The sequence below is a fragment of the Oncorhynchus tshawytscha genome, linkage group LG11 (assembly GCF_018296145.1).
Source record: "Oncorhynchus tshawytscha isolate Ot180627B linkage group LG11, Otsh_v2.0, whole genome shotgun sequence".
NCBI lineage: Eukaryota > Metazoa > Chordata > Actinopteri > Salmoniformes > Salmonidae > Oncorhynchus > Oncorhynchus tshawytscha.
This window is the reverse complement of record NC_056439.1, coordinates 7,550,893-7,573,237: the sequence shown is the minus strand read 5'-3', so window position 1 is coordinate 7,573,237 and position 22,345 is coordinate 7,550,893. Positions and strand designations below refer to the sequence as shown.

The 22,345-nt window shown below is 42.3% G+C and overlaps 1 protein-coding gene across 1 annotated transcript in view; it reads right to left on the bottom strand.

The window, feature by feature from the left end:
* Positions 1-3,240: 3,240 nt before the first annotated feature.
* slc43a1b (solute carrier family 43 member 1b) overlaps positions 3,241-22,345 on the bottom strand; it is a 44,453-nt gene continuing 25,348 nt past the window's right edge. Inside the window, exons 6-15 of the mRNA XM_024436662.2 lie at positions 17,594-17,686; positions 17,264-17,397; positions 16,971-17,125; positions 16,532-16,678; positions 16,160-16,195; positions 15,840-15,951; positions 14,936-15,065; positions 7,468-7,541; positions 7,032-7,155; positions 3,241-6,764 (exon numbers count right to left, since the gene is read on the bottom strand). Coding sequence (XP_024292430.2) covers positions 6,561-6,764; positions 7,032-7,155; positions 7,468-7,541; positions 14,936-15,065; positions 15,840-15,951; positions 16,160-16,195; positions 16,532-16,678; positions 16,971-17,125; positions 17,264-17,397; positions 17,594-17,686 — 1,209 coding nt within the window. The 3' untranslated portion in view covers positions 3,241-6,560. The remainder of the gene's footprint in view (positions 6,765-7,031; positions 7,156-7,467; positions 7,542-14,935; positions 15,066-15,839; positions 15,952-16,159; positions 16,196-16,531; positions 16,679-16,970; positions 17,126-17,263; positions 17,398-17,593; positions 17,687-22,345) is intronic.

The window sequence follows — 22,345 nt, the reverse complement described above, 5'->3', positions numbered from 1 at the left end:
TTAAATGATTTGTATTTATCACCACCAAACGTTTTGAAATACTTAACAAATAATACACTAGTGGTCCCCATTCAGTTGATATAGATAGAGCACCAGATAACGTTAGCTAGCCTGGATTTTGAATCATGGAGTAAGCAGGGAAAACCTGTTTTGATTTATTTTGATATACCAATAACCACCAATCACAGAATGTTTTTGGACTCATTCAGGGGTTTGTACCTGGTTAAGTATAATAGCGTTGAAAATTAAAGTTCCATTTATATTCCTAAAACTTTCAAGCTGCAATATGTAACTTTTTGGGTGACCTGATCAAATTCACATAGAAAAGTGTGCTATAGATCTGTCATTCTTATTAAAAGCAAGTCTAAGAAGCGGTATATGTTCTATGTGGGTTATTTCTATACTTCCCAAGTGGTGCGCGGGTCTAAGGTGCTGCATCTCAATGCAAGAGGTGTCACTACAGTACCTGGTTTGAATCCAGGCTGTATCACATCCGGCCATGATTTGGAGTCCCATAGGGCGGCACACAATTGGCCCAGCGTCGACCGGGTTAGGCCGTTATTGTAAATAAGAATTTGTTCTTAACTGGCTTGCCTAGTTAAATTAATAAAAAAATAAGTGTAATATTTTGCATTTTTTACACCAGCTTCTAACAGCTGAAAATACAATATTTTTGGTTATGGAAAATATATTTCTGTCACATTGTAATGGTTTTCCTCCTCTTCGTCTGAAGAGGAGAGGCGAGAAGGAACGGAGGACCAATATGCGGCGTGGTAAGTGTCCATGTTTTTTAAATTAAAACACAAACTGAACACTCCATACAAAACAATAAACGTAATGTGAATACCGAAAACAGTACCGTGTGGTGTAAAACACAGACACGGAAACAATCACCCACCAAACAACAGTGAAACCCAGGTTACCTAAGTATGATTCTCAATCAGAGACAACTAACGACACCTGCCTCTGATTGAGAACCATACTGGGCCAAACACAGAAAAACAACCTAGACACACAAAACATAGAATGCCCACCCAACTCACGTCCTGACCAACTAAAACAAACAATAACACAATAACTAGGGTCAGAACGTGACACACATGTGCTCCATCTCCAGCCTCTAGGTCGTCAGCGCATTATGACAACACCTGGACTCCATCACCTCCTTGATTACCTGCCCTATATGTCACTCCCTTTGGTTCCTTCCCTAGGCATCATTGTTTCTGTTTCATGTCTGTGCGTTGTTCGTGTTTCTTGTTTTGTATTATGATTCGTTTATTGATTAGATCACTCCCTCCCTGAACTTGCTTCCCGACTCTCAGCGCACTCATTACAAGTTCACAGCGGTTTGGATGGTACAATGGGAGAAAACTATTCTAATTATAGCAACCAGGAAATGGCAGAGCGATATCTGCATAGTGCATCTTTAAGTTGAAAATGATGCTGTCGCTGCTTCCACAAGACACATTGATAAATAGCCCAATGTCAAAACACAGTTTTAAAGTGTCCAAATCAATAACCAATATGCAGGGACAGTTAGTTATTTTGGGTTTTCAATATATCACAATCTACACGCACATGTGCAACAATAATAATCATATTATTATTAGCATTTTTTTTTAAACGAGCACCTTATAAACAGCACACCTACGTAAAACCCTGCTGTTACTACAGTATGTCACTGAACTGTGTGAGAAGCCTGCAAGTACATGACAATAACATTTGATTTGACTGAATTTGATTTGTCACCAGTGGATCCAGGTGACCAGGACTGCCCCTCGTTATTGGATATATTTTGCACACACACACAATTCTTTACTGCACTTTTCAACAAACCTTTTTCAAATGGACATGCTATTCAATGTATTTTAAATAATATAAATATGTATAAAATAAGTGGCGACAGAGAGTAGGTATGCCACTGGCTCCGACTGGCAGCTGTCGTGTTGCCGGTCTGGAGAAGGGCGACTGGGTTGTGTAAGGAAAACGGTGTGTCAGCGGGAGTAGCAGCGTGACCCAAACGGCCTATCGCAAGTGCTCTGTGAGTCGGTTTGGGGGAAAAAAGCTGGCACACCGCGATCGACCACTATGGAGGGATGCCGGGCTCCCGAGTGCTCATTGCTAACTGGGATGCAAGCCGCTTCATTGGGGGCTTACAACAGTAAAAACGCTTACTTCAAAGTGGATGTACTGTGACAAGACCTTCAGGGGCATATTTCAGAAATGTATTTCATAGCTCAGCTTGCAATGCCATTTTTCAGGGACATGAATCTACTCTTCATAGCCCAATTTGAATTATTGTAGCTCTTGCTGCTTATAATAACAGCATGTTGCCATGTATTGGAGGACAATTTATTACGTTACACAACAATACAAAAGTCATTGTTAGGCTCAATTCATGCATGGAACTTGGCCGTTTATTCAATAAATTGACGGAATAAGACTTGGAGTAGAGGGTGAAGGGCCAGAACCCACAGGAAGGCCTCCGCCTTCAGGAGAGTTTATGGGCCGAGGTGGAGATGGCAAAGCCTGTATCAAATACTAAGGAACATCTCTGAAGAGAGTGAAACTGACTAACAACCATATCCCATCTCTTTGAGTGTCGCGTGGTTTCATAGACAATGTGTCTTTGCATTACACTCTCCGCAACCCTGACACCAAATAAAATATAAGAAATAATGAATCCAATCTACAAGCTGACTCTTTATGCAGTAGCAATTGAGACTGGGAAGGTGGTTAAGAATAAATGGACTGGTTTACAACTCCTGATCTCCTGCATCCTTCTATTTCAGTGTAAGTCACAATATTGCAAAGAAAAGGTATCTGCAGTTTGCTTCCCACTTCCAGGTAGGCTACAACAAGTTGCCCTTATACACAGATATAGGATCAGTTTACTCAACAGCAATCCCTTCCTTAAAAACGATTGTGGAGGAAACACACAACTGATCTTAGCTCAGTTTCTACTAGAAGACTCCTTGCCACTTCTTGCTAACTAAAAGACACTTCACTTTGCCCTGTTGTTGTAGCCTTATGTTACACCCTTATCCTTACAGGTAGAAAAACAAAGTTCCCATGTGTCTTATTACAGTTTGAGAAGGTTACTCACCAGTTTGTTATGTTTGGGTTCTGTAGAGTTGGTCTGTCAAGTCCACCGTTCCGTAATCCCTCAGCCAGGGGATGACCTAATGACCCACACTTGGGTCGTGTTCACTAGAAACCAATAAAATGCAGGCTCGCAAGTTGAAATCTGTTCATTTATTACTTCACAAAGAGAAGTGCCCCAGAACATCAGTAAAACCACTTAAAGAGATTCTCCGGTACTTTGTAAACTTTTTTAGCCAGTAGTTCTGAAAGTAATGACCACGAGCCAAAAGTGGTCCCCGGAAATTAAGTACTACTGTTACATCACATATGTGCAAATATGTGCACCATGTCATTGCTCTCTCTCTCTCTCTCTCTCGCTCTGCTGTGTTTGCATCCTGCTAGCTGTCACTCAAATGGCGAGGGGCTGGCGTGGGGGGGGAAATGGCGCCACACAGCTTCCAGAAAACAGTTGGGATTTCGTGGCTAATGAAGTAAGACAGTAATTAGGCATGTATGAACTACACATGGACACATCCAACCCTAAGCGGGAGGATGAAAAAAATGCAAAGTTCCGGAGCGTGTCTTTAAATACGACATTTTCTATTCAAAGCATATTTATAATACATTGTTTTGGATCCTCTTACATTCTCTTCACCACATTGCCCGCATAATATGATCTTATTATTACAAATGTAATAAGATCAGTGATAATAATGAATGTTCTCCAACACAGAGGTGGAAGTACAGTATGTGAAAGTTGCCCCATGTTCTAGGCATGTAATCATAAAGCATCTCAGAGTAGGAGTACTGATCTAGGATCAGCCCCCCCCTGTCCATGTTATCTAATTCATTCTGATCTAAAAGGCTAAACTGGTCCTAGATCACCACTCCTACTCTTGAGAGGCATAGTTTTGGAGAGCAACTGTGATGTGGAGGAACCAACTTTTTTTCTTCTTCTGATGCTCAAATAAAATAAATGGCAAAGCAAACTCTCAAGTCTTAAAAAGATGAGAAAACATTCAATATATATATATATAGCAAAACTATGGCTTTACATTCTCATAGTGCAATTCGGACACTATAGGTACTACACATACCATTACTTGGCACAAAAGTAGCCAGAGTGCCAGTCTGTTTGTGCAATCGTGTCAACTCCTTTTCAAACATGCCATGTTTGTCTTGCAATATAGTTGTGGAAAGCACAAACAGATCTGAGACCAGGCTACCACAAAAATACTTGCTTCCCAGGCACATACAATAAAGCACACACATTCAATTTATTACATATCATTACATACATACATTACAGTATTCTCTTTCAGATTCAAGCGCTACTAAGTCACACACGCGGTCTCCATCACAAATGGCACCCCATACCCTACAGAGGAATTTAGTGGGATGCACACTAAATAAATAGCCTAGTAGCTCCAATGCACCTGCTAAATGAAGCCCTGCTCCAATGAGGTGGTTCTACTGTCGTTGTCATGGGGACAGTGATATCAGGGTTCAGGTGCATCCACCTTACCTCATTCATTACTAGTAATACTGTTTGTTATATTTGACCTCATACAGTACTGTTAACTAGCAACACTTTTATTTGACCAAATACAATACTATGAACTGTAAAATACTGTTTTATTTGACCTCATAGAGGGCTGTTAGCTGTAAATAATGTATTGTTTTTGAATACCGAAGACGGTTGGTTGATCAGATTCAACCAGCTTTTGGAGTTGATTTGAGCAACACATCTGTACATCTATATTATCTCGTACAGTACTGTTAACTGTAAAGACGGTTTAACATTTCAAGATGGTTGGTTGGTGGGCTGTTTGACCAGATTGAATCAGCTTCTGACAAGTGCTCTTTCTTGCCCACATTTATATAAATACTTTTCTTTTAAATTAATCTACAGCTCTTTGTAAGAGCTCCTTTGTAACAGCTCACCTTGAAAGGTTTCGGTGATGGGTACTGATTGGCATTTCTCTTGAACTACACAGACATTTCCCGTTGCAATTTTATCATACGCAACAAGTTCAATGACATGATTATCTAAAAACAAAATTCCATCAATGTTGCTGCAAACTAGGCTGTGCCTGCACAACACCTCGCATACCGTACCACTGTCCTGAACTTAGCTATGATTGGCGGAAATAACAATGGATGATGTCATCTCAAAACCTAGGTTCTGTCTCACATGGCACCCTATTTCCTATGTAGTATACTGCCTTTGACCAGGGCCCATAGGGTTCTGGTCAAAAGTAGTGCACTATATTGGAAATAGGGTGCCATTTGGGACGCAGACCCTAAAGATCAAATAACGCAAAAACAGAGGGACCATCAAAGTCTGACCAAACAAACAGACCCTATGAGCCCTGGTCAAAAGTAGTGCACACAATAGGGAATAGGGTACCATTTGGGACCAACACACATTTCAGGTGGACACATTGTGATGCACGGAGTCATTTAAATATTAACTCTGGGATGAACACAGGGAAATAGAGGTAGTGACCCAGGGTGTGTCTGAAATTGTACCCCATGGGCTCTGGTCAAAAGTAGTGCACTATATAGGGAATAGGGTGCCATTTCGGACATAGCCTCAGACTTGACCAAGTGGGCATAGTACTTAGTGGACTTACAATGACAGGTCTGACATGGAGATAAAGAAGGGGACACAGGGAAAGATTGCAGGTGCAGATTGATAGTCAAATTAATAGGGATGTGCAGGCCCCATGGGCTGGTGGTCTGGGCACATGTATGGGGAAACTGCGGTTCCCCTTCTCCACCATGTCTCCTCCTAATCTGTATTCTCCGCTAGATGTAAAGACACAATAAAGACAAGTATAGATACAGGGAGTGAACCGGAAAAGACAGAAAGACAAACAAACAATGACCAATAAAATATTTACTACCAGACTGGCTGCTAGGCCTAAATTAATGAAGTGACTGTGGGGTGGTGAGAGTTGGGTGGGGGAGGTAGTTCAATGTTACACCAGCCAATCTGATAGCGAAATAAATCCACTTCCTGTCTACTACAGAATACTGAGAGCTGTGCTTCTGGTTGGTGGAAGGGTGACCTGAAATGGTACCAATAACCTTCATGGAATTTTTGGTCAGCTTAAATATTATTGCTTAATTATTGAATTGCCAAACCTCAATTTCCATTGAGATTTTCTATTTCACGTTTAGGCATGAAATTATGTTTTTAACGAAAATAAATATTAGTTAAATGCATATTTTAAGATTCCTTTGGCATGTCATACCTTAAACAAAAATGAGTATATTGAATGTGTATGTTGATGTCAAATTAAAAAGAGCTTAAGGGCGACATGTCCAAACTCCAGTGCACAATATCGTCATCACTGTCCTTGTCGAAAATGACAACCATCATTTGTCATTGTCATGACGATGGTCTATAATGATATTTTACAATTAACGACTATGAGATTTGACAGTTAGTTTGGTCAAGATTCTTAAGCTTAATTGCTGAGATGCCCATTAGTATGGTTTTTGGTATGGCCATTTTCTGGTTGCCGTAAGGTTTGTGTCTCTCTTTCTGATTGGTTAGCGGCCTCCCTCTCACACTCCTCCACCTTCTCTCGCATCAGGTTCCTACGGTGATAGATCAGGTATCCGGGCAACAGGAATCCAGCCAATGAGGCAATGAGCAGACTCAGGTTGATCTGTTGATCGGAAGATAGAGTTAGTCAGAGAACTAACGTGTTTGAGACATACCTTTCTAATGAATCTTATTGCCTCAATTGTCTGTTTCTGCCTATTCACATGAATCCATTTGTATTAATTTGCCTTACAATCTCAGTAGTACAATGGCAAAGCACTAATGTCATCGTGTGTGCTGTGTGGGTCTGCATGCATGCATGCATGTATGTGATCTGTGTGTGTGTATGCTCTGTGTACGTGTTTGTGTGTGCGTGTGTGTGTAGCCTCACCCAGTAGGGGTCTCCTCCCAGGTGTCCCACCATGATGACGAAGAGAGGCTGCTGGAGGAGAGCGAATAGCGCGCTGATCATCGACTGCATACCCGTCAATGTCCCAAAGTGATTGGACGGATATCTGGAAGGGGCGGGATGTAATGGTTACCTCCCCAATCAAAACTGACAGTACCTTACCTGTGTTTGGTTAAGATAATACATATTTTTGATTTTTTTTGTGTTTGTAGCAATTTGTGAATTGTATCCAATAATTTAACCTTTCACTGCTATTGATATGTAATATAGTGTTTTCCAAATTGTGTAACAAACAATTCCCAAAGCTATCTGACACACACACACCTACGGATCTTACTGAGACGATCATAGCATGGGTGTAATGTTCTGGAAAGCAAGCGTCCAACAATGTGTTTAGTTGACGTTGTAATGTACTTACACGGCAGCATAGAGTCCTCCGGCACAGGAGTGGACGAAACCCCTGACCATGGTGTGGACGATGAAGGAAATTATCTGGGAGGGAGGGAAAGAGAAGGCGAAGGAGAGAGAAAGGGGGGTATTAGGAAAATAAAAGGATAGGGGGATGGAGAGGGAGAGAAATTGTTCATTTTATTTGGCCATTTAAAATCACAATACAACCACACACGTGGATACTGCTGCAGTTTAAAATCACCAAGGACGACACAAAAAAGTTCCATTGTGGCCCTAAACATATACTAAACACTAAACATATACAAACTAAACATATACACAACAAAATTGAGAGCTTTTTTAAATATTAGCAGCACAGATGTGCAGCGCGGTTTTGTTAAGCAGTGGGAAGGATACATCACACCCAGCAAACACAACCTACATCAGCTGGTGAGCTGAGGGGGAGCAAGCGATGAGTGTGGGAAGACAGGCTCCATTCAGGCTCAGCCTCCGATTATACACATCACACTGGCGACTCTCTTGTATCCCCATAGCTAACCAGTCACCACCAGCCTTCTAGTTAGCTACCCTTTGGCTGGTTAAGAAACACAAGCTGCTTTATGAAATGAAAAACAATAGCAGCATTGAGATGAATAGTAAAACAACAGTCTAGCTATGTTTTTATCTCCCTTGACTATAGACAAGTATAGAAAAGCCTTTGAATTTGTAGTCTCACTTAACTGTCCACTTTCCCCACTGTATTTCAGAGCCCGGTTCTGTAGTCAATGTAGCCAAGTCTCAATCTTTTCCTCAGAGAAAATGGCTTGATTCTAGCCCTTATCGTTCAAAAGATAGACTACATGACCAAAAGTATGTGGACACGTGCTCGTCGAACATCTCATTCCAAAATAATAGGCATTAATATGGAGTTGGTCCCCCTTTGCTGCAACAACAGCATCCACTCTTCTGGGAAGGCTGTCCACTAGATGCTGGAACATTGCTGCTGGGACTTGCTTCCATTCAGCCACAAGAGCATTGGTGAGGTCGGGCAATAACGCCTGGCTCGCAGTCGGCGTTCCAATTCATCCCAAAGGTGTTTGATGGGGTTGAGGTCAGGGCTATGTGTAGGCCAGTCGAGTTCTTCCACACTGATCTCAACAAACCACTTCTGTATGAATATCACTTTGTGCACGGGGGCATTGTCATTCTGAAACAGGAAAGGGCCTTCCCCAAACTGTTGCCACAAAGTTGGAAGCACAGAATCATCTAGAATGTAATTTTATGCTGTAGTGTTAGGATTTCCCTACGCTGGAACTAAGAGGCCTAGCCCGAACCATGAAAAACAGCCACAGACCATTATTCCTCCTCCACCAAACTTTACAGTTGGCACTATGCATTCGGGCAGGTAGCGTTCCTCTTTCATCCACCAAACCCAGATTTGTCCGTCTGACTGCCAGATGGGGAAATGTGATTCATCACTTCAGAGAAGGTGTTTCCACTGCTCCAGAGTCTGATGGGGGTGAGCTTTACACCACTCCAGCCGACGCTTGGCATTGCACATGGTGATCTTAGGCTTGTGTGCAGCTGCTCGGCCATGAAAACCCATTTCATGAAGCTCCCGACGAACAGTTCTTGTGCTGAAGTTGCTTCAAGAAGCAGTTTGGAACTCGGTAGTGAGTGTTGCAACCCAGGACAGATGATTTTTATGCGCTATGGGCTTCAGTACTCAACGGTTCCGTTCTGTGAGCTTATGTGGCCTGCCAGTGTTGCTCCTAGACATTTCCACTTCACAATAACCACAATTTGAGAACTGACTTGTTGGAAAGTCACTGAGCTCTCCAGTAAGGCCATTTTACTGCCAATGTTCATCTATGGAGATTGCATGGCTGTGTGCTCGATTTTACACACCTGTCGTCTATGGCTGAAATAGCCGAATCCGTTAATTTGAAGGGGTGTCCATATACTTTTGGATATATAGTGTATGACGCATAATACCGGCGCTACTTTTTTCTTTCTTTCTATCTTGCATTGGCGGGCCGCATTTTACATTAATCAAGCATATCGCGAGCCGTACTAAAACTAGGCCACATGCGGACCTTACCGTTAACCATTTGTTAAGACTACACCTTGTTCAGTCATGTTACCTCATTTGCTAGCTATAATTAACAACCTGGGGGCGCGTTCAGTAGGACGCAACGTTTTTGGGACGTTCAGATATAAATGCTATGTCGGGACAAACACGCCTCTCTGACACTTTGAATAAGAACTAACATCTCATCTGTTGATGGAATTTATATCTGAAACGTTTGAGAACGTTTTGCAACTGAACATGACCCTGGTAGCATTACAGCAGCCTATTCATTCATAGGTTGCATCTCCGTCACTTGGGCGCGTCATGCCATTGTTATGAATGTTCTCAAGGCGCCCTTTACCGGCGGCGACATAGTGGTACCCTAAAGTGGTGATAAGCCCAGTCATTCTGGACAGAGGCTAACTACTGTTTCGTCTAAATTACACTACTGTGCATGGAAATGTTCAACTATTTAGTAGGAAACAACTTTGCCAGCATTATCATGTCGTCAAATTTACTTTAGACCAGGCCTGGGCAAAGGTTGGCCCGGGGACAGTATGCGGCCCGCGACCTGATTCAATACGGCCCGAGGAATCATGCTTCGATCACAGAAAGAATTTGCGATAGTAAAGTTTTGAAAAACGTATTTGTTATTCAAATTAAAAGCCCAATGAATACTTGCCTTTGTGTAATGATTTAACTCCCACCGCTTGCGCGACATTTATTTTGAAGGCACGTATAAATAACTACTGCACGAGGACAGACAGTGACTGGCAGGCTGACCCACACGTCACAGTTACAAATAGTAGCTAGATAGAAATAGCACAGAAAATAGTTTTTCAATGATTTCAAAGAAATATGGAACAACAGTTGAAAGACAAGGTACAGGATTTCTTCTATTTCTCCTTGACCCTGGATGAGAGCAGTGATGCACGTGACACGGCGCAGTTGTTGATATTCTTTACGAGGCATAACCCCAGACTTTGAAATGACAGAGGCGCTTGCTTCAGTGCAGGCAATGAAGACCACAGCCACGGGGAACGATTTAATGGAGGAGGTTAATAAGTGTGTGGCAAAGCTGGGACTGAGTTTTGAAAAGTTATCCAGTGTGACCACTGACGGGTGCCCCAACTTCACAGGAAAAAAAGTTGGTCTTTTGAAAAGGATACAATATCAAGTAACTGAGCTGAACCCAGATCAGAAAATGATTTTCCTGCATTGCATTATTCATCAGGAGGTGCTCTGTAAATGTGTTCTGAAAATGAGACCTGTTGTGGATACAGTCACCAAAGTGGTAAACTTGATAAGAGCAAAATCTTTAAACAACAGGCAATTGGTCTCACTGTTGAAAGAGACAGAGTCGGGTCATGCAGATCTCCCCTACCACACAAACGTGAGATGACTGAGTTTGGGGAAGGTGCTTAAAAGGGAGTGGGATCTGAAGTCGGAGATTGCTGAGTTTTTGCAAATTAAATGAAAATATGTGGATTTCCCTCAACTGCAAGATAAAGAATGGTTGGCTGATTTTGTCTTCACCGTGGACATCATGGCCCTCACTGAATTCATAACTACAAGGTGGTTAACGCTCCCACTGACCTGCAACTTGAGCTTATCGATCTTCAGTCTGACACAGTGATTGGATAACTATTCAAAACAATGTCATCTCTTGATGAAAAAAACTTTCCAAAGATTAGGAGTCATGATCAGAAGATGTTTGTACTGTTTGGGTCAACCTATGTATGTGAACAGACATTTACAGTGATGAAATAAAACAAGTCAAGGCACAGAACATCTCTTAATGACTCTCACCTCTCAGCAGTCCTGCACATAGCGACGTCAGAAACTATACCTGATTTCAATGCTCTAGTCAATGCCCATCAGACCCTTCACTCGTCACACTGATTGACTAGTTTAAATGTAATGTTGAGGTCTCGCTCTTTCTTACTGTAACGTCCCTGGGTTTATAATCGCGGATATCGACTCTGCCGCTTGAGCATGCTTTTGCTGCACAGTTGATAGCGCGCTGGACTTCGGGCTAGAAGGTCGAGGGTTCGAGACCTGCTCCCTGCCTGTTTCGTTACATTATGTTTTTGTGCATACGCGTTAACAAGAGTTCTGTCCGTGGTGCTGAATGCAGTGTACTGTTCCCTCTGTGTAGTTCGTTGCATGTTTAATAATGAAAATAACTACCAAAAGGAGAACATGGATGTGGTTCATTTCTGTGCGTGTTAAAAAAGAAAAATAAGTAGCATATCTGAACGTGATTTACAGTAGATATATCTGTCAGCGCAGTCATACACATGATGTATAATCCTGTAATATGATTCTGGCCCACGATGGCAAAAAAACTATTCTAATGTGGCCCTCCATGGAAAATAATTACCCAGGCCTGTTTTAGAGAGATGGCAATGTTGTAATTAGCTAGCTAGCAACGTTTGTCAAAAATAGCTAGCAATGCTAACGTTATCTAGCTCAAATCCGGTGGCCTCCTCTCAATCTTCATTGTATTTCCAAGCCACTGTAATGCAGTCTTCATCAGTGCTCATTGACGATGCATTAAGTAGAATGCTCAATCGGGCATCAGTCCAAAACGAACGTTCAAAATAATTTTGTGACGAAACATGCAAACATTTGGTGGCACAGAAAGAAATGAACTAAATTCCTCTTGCCACTGCACTACCCTAACGAAAAAAGATTGCAGACAGAGTGCAGTACAATACAGTATAACTGCAGCAGTTAAAGTGCAGTCTAACTATATGTTGCAAATACTGTGTCCAAAATAACGTTGTTTTTTTACTACAGTAATTTTGCAGTGTAGATGCAGTTTTACAGTGTAGTATATTTTAACTGCAGTTATTCTGCAATTACTGCATCCAGAATACCAGTCGACTGCAGTTACTGCACTTTTACTGCAGTTTCAAATGTTCAATATTTTTTGTAAGGGTATATCTGACTGGGTAAATAACTTTATTTTTAGGTCATGTGGACCCAGTGACTCAGACCTGAGCACTTGGACCAGGACTCGAGCACAGGGGACTTGGGACTTGATTCGGACTCAAGGTTTAGTGACTTGATTACATCCCCGGGTGAAACTGGCATTAGCTTCCATTCAGTGGTGGAGAAAGTACAACATTGTAATGCCTGAGTAAAAGTTAAGATACCTTAATAGAAAGTGACTCAAGTAAAAGTGAAAGTCACCCAGTAAAATACTACTTGAGTCTAAAATACTACTTGAGTCTAAAAGTATTTGGTTATAAATATATTTAAGTTTCAAAAGCAAATGTAATTTCTAAAATGTACTTAAGTATCAAAAGTCAAAGTAAAAGTATAAATAATTTCAATTTCCTTATATTAAGCAAACCAGACAGCCCCATTTATTTTTTATTTTTAAATTCACGGATAGCTAGGGGCACACTCCCAACACTCAGACGTCATTTAAAAAACGAATCATGTGTGTTTAGTGAGTCCACCAAATCATGGGCAGTAGGGATGACCAGGGATGTTCTCTTGATGAGTACGTGAATCGGACCATTTTCCTGTCCTGCCAAGCATTCATAATTTAATTTTACCTTTGGGTGTCAGGGGAAAATATATGGAGTAAAAAGTACATTATTTTCTTTAGGAATGTCGTGAAGTAAATAAAAAATAGTAAAGTAAAGTACAGATACCCCCCAAAACTAATTAAGTAGTATTTTAAAGTATTTTTACTTAAGTACTTTAAGCACCACTACCCCCGTTATACTTTCAGACACCAATGTGGCAGCGGAACGTTGAAAACAATGGCAATGACGCGACCGAGTGGCGGAGGTGCAACCCGTACTACTTTGCCAATACAATACTTTGCTCCACCATCTGGTGCTACTCTCTCTCTCCCTGTGAAAGTGTGTATCTGTTTGTTTTGTATGTCATGTGCAATATTTATGTAGGCTGAATAGGACATTTACATGGCCAGATAATTCTTATATATATGTTTGTCAGGATGTAGGATGTTATGCAGTAAAATATGTTCATAGGACAAGGCAATGTATGTTTGTGCACATGGAAGTCAGTGATTCATGTTTACTATCGGTTAATGAGGCTATACAAATGTGACGCAACTCAAATGAAAGGGCGTTTAGTTGACAAACACAACCCACAGTTTTCATCATTTTGACAATGACTAGACTAAATCATTATTCAAATAACAAATGTGACTGTCACGGATCCCTCCGGAACTTTCATTACCCTCCCCTGTTCCCACTGAGTAGTACTTGTATATGTGTGCCCTTTGGTTTCCATTGGGCTGTCGATTATTGTTACAATGTCCGTTGGTGTGTGTGAGTACCTGTGCTGTGTGTTGTGGGCTTTCGTGCCCTTGTGGATGGCGCAGATGATTACGGGTCTCATCCCGTGTGTTAATCATTGTGCGCCTGTGTTATTTATTCGAGGTACTCCTCCGCTCTTTTCTTTTGGGTTTCTACCCTGTGTTTTGTTACATGTTTGTGTGGTCTTCGTCCCCGTGCCTTTACACGGCACGCCGTAACTTGGGCTTAATAAAAAAACAACTATTACGCATTCCTGCGCCTGTCTCCCGATCCATCATACCAACTTGACAGTGACTAAGACTGAAATATATTTTGTAAAAATGACTAAGGCCAGACTAAATTTAAATAAGAGTGCCAAAATGAACACTGACATGTAGCCAGGGTTCTTGTTGCAAGGTGAGTTATCAGCATTTTGTTTATTTACCTGTATATGGGTAGATATGGTAGGCATGGTCATGTGACTGTGTTCCTACCTGTATTGGGCCACGTTCGGTAGGGAAATGTTGTGGAACGTGGCAGATCAAAAATATCACAAATAGAGCTGACATGATTCCTTTTTTACATTTCAGAGAGAGGCATATTTGTCTATATATATTTTAAAAAAATAAAAAACGTTTACCCCTGTTTCTCCCCAATTTCGTGGTATCTAATAGGTAGTTAGTCTTGTCTCATCGCTGCAACTCCCGTACGGACTCGGGAGAGGTAAAGGTCGAGAGCCGTGCATCCTTCGAAACAACCCTGCCAAGCCGCACTGTTTCTTGACACCGCTTAACCCGGAAGCCAGCCGCACCAATGTGCCGGAGGAAACACCGTCCTCCTGGCAACCGTGTCAGCGTGCATTGCGCCTGGTCTGCCACAGGAGTCCCAATAGCGCGATAGAACAAGAACATCCCCTAACCCGGGCGACGCTGGGCTGATTGTGCACCGCCCCATGGGTGTCCTGGTCGCGGCCGGCAGCGACTGAGCGCTGGACTCGTACCATTATCTCTAGTGGCACAGCCTTAGACCACTGCGCCACTCGGGAGGCCCCCCATATATTTCTATATTTCCACAACGCTGTGTCCTGTTGAACGCACCCCAGGTAAGCTGTGTGCGGTAGGGTCATGTGGCTGTCTTTTTACCTGTACAGGCAGGTTGTCTATCATCTGGATGACTCCGAAGGTGACCAGTAGAATGTTGGTGATGATGAAAGCACGGATGGCGTTTGTCAGTTTCTGGATCTTCCTGTCTCTCTTCGGGGGTTCAGGTTGGCTGGAAAGAAGAGGTCAGGGATGAAAAAAAAACATTTAAAAAAATGTAAGCATCAGGAAAATACCAAGGGTTGAGTTTATTAGGGAACGCCACAGAAGACATGTAAAAAAAAAAAATTAAATTACAAAGGAAAGCGAAAATGTGCATTTTAGTCCGTTTTCTTTCGTTAGATGTCTAATGAACACAACCCGGGCTCTCTCAGCATGCCATGCTTGGTCCCTTCTGAATTATTTCTCCCTTAAAGAGAGTGGCGCAGTGGTCTAAGGCACATCATCTCAGTGCTAGAAGCGTCACTACAGACACCCTGGTTTGAATCCAGGCTGTATCACAACCGACCGTGATTGGAAGACCCATAGGGTGGCGTGCAATTTTCCCAGGGTCGTCCAGGTTTGGCCGGTGTAGGCCGTCATTCTAAATAAGAATTTGTTCTTAACTGACTTACCTAGTTAAATAAAGATTTAAAAAATAAAGAAAGCTGAGTGACCAATTTTAGTCAACTGCTGTCCATCTCTCCAAAGGGATGAACAGCTTTTGTCACCATCTAGTGGTGGTTTTGTATTAATGCATCCCAGGCACCAATAGGCACATGCATGTAAAATACCTAGGGCCCAGAGATTTTCGTGGTGGGCTGTAAGTGTAAACACTGTCCAATCAGTATGATGGATGAGATGGGTGGTTTATAACCGAAGTTTCTATGTTCTCTCTCTCTCTCTTTGTTCCGTTCTCTCTCCGTTTCATTCTGTCACACACGAATGTGCACGCACACATGCACACCTCTGGTCTACATCGCACTCCTTCATCCTCCAGTCCATGATGTAGCCAATCAGAGGACAGGTGAGCAGGCAGAGCAGCTGCAGAGAGCCAAACACTGACGAGTAGAAACCCACTAAGGAGAGGAGACACACGGTCAGAAAACACACACACACGTACATACATGTGCACATACACAGTCACTATGCATTACCACACACACACACACACACTCTCTTTCTCTCACACGCCCGAACGCACGCACGCACGCACAAACACACCCCTCAACGCACACACCAGCTTCCAATACCAAACCAGGATCTTTCTCTGTTTCATCCTCTCACCTTGTTGCTCTGCCTCCTTCAATAGCTCCTTAGAGGCTGAAAACAAACAAAAAAACACACAGAAAGTCACAAATTCACACCCACTTCACACCCATCATAACAAATCCCAGATGCCATTCTCCGACAACTGTGACCATCCGGTGCCATATTCAAGTCAAGTTTTATTTTGTCATCTCAATATACTTGACAAAAAATAAAGATGAAGATATGTGACAGAATAAAGAAATGGCAGACTAACCGCTGCGTTCATGTTTTGTTTAACATCACTCAAAGTGAAACCGAATGTGAGCTACTACGAAATCAGTCTGCTTTCACAAGGCAAATGGGGCAGTGCCCACGACTTAAAAGCCTTCACAAGTGATTGGTCCTTACGGTGTGGGTCGCCGTGGGTAACCAGGAACTCCAGCATCTTGTTCATGGCGCCCATAAAGAAGATGATGCGTAGCTGGGTCATCGCCATGGTGATGAGACTCCACAGGAAGATGGGCGAGCAGACTGAACTACGGAAAGGAGGGCCACCTGTCGGGCGATTGTAGGGGATGGGCGGGGGTAAGAATTAAACATGAGATCATGACACTAGGCTATAAGTTACTTTTTCAATTTGTTAAACACATTTTTATTAAAAAGTTGAACAGATTAAAGTAGGGTTGAACTCAATACCGTCCATTTATTCTGGTTGGTGAGTGAAGCCCTGGAAGACCAGCTCTGACCGGTTCTGACCAGTTCCATTTAACTATCCGGTTCTAAGCAGTTATGTCTAGTTCTGACCGGTTCGAACCGTTTTTGTTGTTGATCCCATGCTATTCCTCACCCTGTGTCTGTTCTCCAGTTGGGAGCTGCTCTGACGAGGGATCTGGTTCCTGCTGCTTCGCAGCCATCTTCTCTTCCACCGTGGTCACATGACTGTAGAATCTGTCCCCCGTCACCTTGTCATCCATCACCATGCCACTCAGCTTCACCTCATTACTGTGGGAGCAAGGGGGAGGGAGAAGAGGGAGAGAGAGACTCCCTCAACGATTTTTGGGTTACTGTAACAGTCTATAACGTTAGAGTTATGTCATGCAATGTTGTGTTTATGATAGTAACGTTGTCATGAATACTGACGTGTAGCTGATGTCCTCCGGTGCGGGGAAAGACTCCCCCGGCCAATTGAGGAAGCAGTTGAGGAAGACGAGACCGGCTAGCCCCGACCACACCCACATGATCACCCTGAAGGACACACCTAGATCATAGATCAGCTGGAGGGAAGAAACAGAGGAAGGGAGGTTAGAAAATGCAACTATAATATATCACGATATCAAGTAAAGCCATCAAGTGATGCCTTTCTGTGAATCCTCAATCAATCAACAAACCAATCAACATTTGTCACAAGGTGCTCGAGGTAACAAACACTGACCTAAACTCCCAGAGGGAACTGAGGAGTAACTCTCCTACCTTGACTCCAGGGAAGGTGACGGCTGAAGAGGCGTAGGAGCCGATCATTAGAGACAGGATAGTGGAGCGCACGTTCCCAAACATGTTGGGCAACTAGGAGACAGAGAGAAGGGGGGGCAGAGAGGTAGTGAGATGGGAAACAGCGAGAGTGGGAGATAGAAAAGAGGGAGGGAGAGGAAGTCGGACAAAGATCACAGGTGAGCAGTGACTGTATTAACTGAATCCAGCAATTCTTTTTTGCAAATTGATGGAAAATGAAACGCAGAAATATCAAATGTACATATCTATTCACACCCCTGAGTCAATACTTTGTAGAAGCATTTTTGGCAGCGATTAGAGCTCTGAGTCTTTCTGGGTAAGGCTCTAAGAGCTTTGCACACCTGGATTGTACAATATTTGCCCATTATTCTTACAAAAACAAAATATTCAAGCTCTGTCAAGTTGATTGTTGATCATAGCCAGACAGCCATTTCAAGTCAAATCAAATTGTGTTTATCGCATGCTTCCAAATACAACAGGTGCATGTGATAATTGTCAATAATGACAATCACCTTACAGTGAAATGCTTACGTACAAGACCTTAACCAACAAAGCTTTAAGAAGTTAAGAAATGTTTAAGTAAAAAATAGAAAATAAAAGTAACAAATAATTAATGTGCGGGTGCACTGGTTAGTCGAGGTAATATAGAGGTAGAGTTAAAGTGACTATGCATAGATAATAAACAGAGTAGCAACAGCGTAAAAGAGGGGTCTGGGTAGCCCTTTGATTAGCTGTTCAGGAGTCTTATGGCTTGGGGGGTAGAAGCTGTTAAGAAGCCTTTTGGTCCTAGACTTGGCGCTCTGGTACCGCTTGCCGTGCGTTAGCAGAGAGAACAATCTATGACTTGGGTGGCTGGAGTCTTTGATCATTTTCATGTCTTTCCATAGATTTTCATGCCGATTTAAGTCAAAACTGTAACTAGGCCACTCAAGAACATTCAACGTCTTCTTGGTAAGCAACTCCAGTGTATATTTGGCCTTGTGTTTTAGGTTATTGTCCTGCTGAAAGGTGAATTCATCTCCCAGTGTCTGTTGGAAAGCTGAACTAGGTTTTCCTTTAGGATTTTGCCTGCGCTTATAGCTGTATTCCGTTAATTTTTTCCCCGAAAGACAAAACTCCCTAGTCCTTGACGGTGACAAGCATACCCACAACATGATGTAGCCACCACCACACTTGAAAATATATGATAAATATACAATGTGTTGTGTTGGATTTGCCCCAAACATAACACTTTGTATTCAGGACAAAAATGTAATTTCCTTGTTGCAAACAAGTGGGCATGTTTAGGAATATTGTTATTCTTTACAGGCTTCCTTCTTTTCACTCTAATTTAGGTTAGTATTGTGGAGTAACCACAATGTTGTTGATCCATCCTCAGTTTTCTCCTATCACTGCCATTAAACTCTGTAACTGTTTTAAAAGTCACCATTGACCTCATGGTGAAAATCCCTGAGCAGTTTCCTTCCTCTCCGGCAACTGTTAGGGTGGACACCTGCATCGTTGTCGTGACTGGGTGTATTGATACACCATCTAAAGTGTAATTCATAACTTCACCATGCTCAAATGGATATTCAGTGTCTGCTTTACATTTTTATTTTTAATTTTAATACAATTCTACCAATCGGTGTCGTTCTTTGCGAGGCATTGAAAAACCTCCCTGATATTTGTGGTTGAATCTGTGCGACCTTACAGATAATTCTATGTGCGAGGTAGAGAGATGGGGTAGTCATTCAAAAAAAATCATATTAACCACTATTATTGAACATTATTATTAACTTATTAGGTGACTTGTTAAGCACATTTTTACTCCTGAACTTATTTAGGCTCGCCATAACAATGGCTTGAATACTTATTGACTCAAGACATTTCAGTTTGACTTTTTTTTTTAACCCAAAAAAATAAATAAAATTCTACAAACAAAATTCCACTTTGACATTACGGGGTATGGTGTGTGACAGAACATCTAAATGTAATCCATTTTAAATTCAGGCTGTAACACAGCAACATTTGGGAAAAGTAAAGGGGTGTGAATACTTCCGGAAGGCAGTGGAAGTGCTCAAGATGCAATTCTATGAAAGTAACACCAGGTGGCGATATGAGCTGTTCCATCTTTGTGGAGAGGGTCCTAATATGCAGCTTTGCAACATGTGTTAGGTCAGTTACTCTGCTGCTTTAGGAGACACATGCTAGCCTGAGGCAGGGGGAATAGCCTTGCTTTGTATTCACAGCCTCTGACTTGGCATATAATATTGCTACACAAGTAGAAGGTTGATTTTAGACATTTTTTGGTTGCTGGCACTTTTGCAAAACAAACAGTTTTAACTTGGAAACGGTAGAAAATGTGGACATATGGGGTTATGCATTTACAAATGCCATACAAGAGGTCTTGTAGTTGCCTTCCTATTTTCCTCACTCATTCTCTCCCTTGTCTTTTTGGAGGACGTTGTGCAAGTACTGAGCGTCTGCGTGCCAAAAATGCATTTTTTGTTGTGGTTGCTGTGAATGTGTGTGTGCGTGGAATTGTGCAGGTGGCACAGTAGAAGCAGTGTCCTCCTTAACCTGCAAACAGCTGTGAGTATTTCCCCCTGTGTTGTGCCAACGACACTCTGCCAGTGCCAGCCTACGCAGATATAAAGACGCACAGATAACAACGTACATCACGTCAGGCTGTGTGTTGTCACCACTCTCTGCCCCTTTGGAAAACATCGCCTGATCTCGCGAGCTGACATGAATGTTCGCTGCACAGAGCGGTAAATTATTTCAAGTTAAATATAGTGACAACACGTACTGTGTCACCACACTGAGCTTAAATACATACCAGAAATTGTGACACAATTTCTCTATGGGGGCTTAAATCAAATTGATGTGATTTAGCTTTTTTTGTACATTGTATATAAACGTACAGACTCAGAGCAACAGCACTGTTTGCACTTCTCTTTACAGATGTGTGTTACGATTTGAAGTAGCACCCTATTCACTATATAGTGCACTACTTTTGACCACTACGTAGGGAATATGGTGCCATTTCGGATGCAAACTATGTCACTCCACACTGTGCCAAGCTGAGCTTAAAGAGTGATATCCAACACCATTGTGCTAACCTCTATTTAAAGATGTGCATTACACCTGGAACCTATAAAGACAGCATCGATGTAAACAAGTTATATAAATCATTTATATAAATAATAACTCTGTGTATCGTTCCCATCCGTCATCCCTTCACTATTTGTTCAATAGAAATATGAAAATAGGGAAAAGGTGGGAATTACCACTCCTTCATAAAATATATATTCTTCTGATGCTTGGGCTTCTGATGCTTGGGCTTCTGATGCTTCTGATGCTCTCTCTTTTAACAATTAAATGCACAATTGGGCAGTTCTCTCTTTTTAACAATTAACTGCAAAAAAATTCACAAAAAAACAGGAAGAAGCAAAACACACACACACTTTGACACCCTATTTCCAGTTGGTCACATTCTAAGTTTAACTGAGGACAATATCCCACTCTCTCCCTCTCTAGATCTTTCCTGTTTTCCACAACAGTCTCTCTCCCTGTTTTTCTATTCTTATCACCCCCCACCAATTTAACCCTGCTGATAGTGACATACCAGCCAGTACCACAGTTTTCCAGACCAAGTAACCTGACCAGGAACAAACCTGTGCCCTACACTTACTATATAGAACCCCTAGAGTTCTGATTAAAGAACCCTACAAAAGGGTTCTATATAGAACCTTAAGGGTTGCTATATGAAGTGATAGAACCATTTTTGGTACTACATAGAAACCTTTTTCCTACGAGTGTAGTTTTAGCCAATAACTAGGGCCTGCAGGTTTCCCTGGTCAGGTCTTGGCAGAGGTACGGATAAAGTTGCCCTATGACCATGACCATTCTCTCTCCAGGTCCTGTCGATCAGTGTACGGATCATGGCTGAGCTCCAGCTCGTTCTTAATGAACCATCGGAGGTATTCAGGGGCCTCAGCTACGTGCCCCCACACACACACACTACCATGGACATGGACTGACAGACAGAGACAGGCAGACAGAACCAAAGGTTGACATTATTTAGGTGGATGGAACGAAAGAGTCAATGACTTGGAGGGAAACGTGTGACTCGTTTGCCATGTCGTGCAGTGCTCTACAGTGCAACCGTTTACTTGCATATGCACCTAAATATTTTTGCTGCGACCTGGAGCTTTAATTTAGGAGCACCAGTGCGCCAACATTTTGGGGGGAATTCTGGCTTCATTACCTCCTATATTTTTCATTGTGCTCCCAAATTACTTTGTGAGCGCTTACATTTTTCATCTTAGGCACACACATGCTCTTTGTAAAAAAAAAAAAAGTCAGCGTAGAGCCCTTTCATGTGTGGGTGTCAGAGGAGGCTGGTGGGAGGAGCTATAGGAGGATGCGCAAATTGTAATGGCGGGAATTAAATTAATGGAATGGTCTCAAACACACCCAACATACGGAAAGCAACGCTTGACTCCGTTCCATTAATTCCATTCCAGCCATTACAATGAGCCCGTCCTCCTATAGCTCCTCCCACCAGCCTCCTCTGGTGGGTATGTGTACATGTACGTGTGTGAAAGAGGCAGAGAGTGTGTGAGAGAGAGGTAGAGGTACAGACAGAGAGGTAGACAGAGAGGTAGAGGGACAGACAGTGAGGTAGAGGGACAGACAAAGAGGTAGAGGGACAGAGAGAGAGGTAAAGGG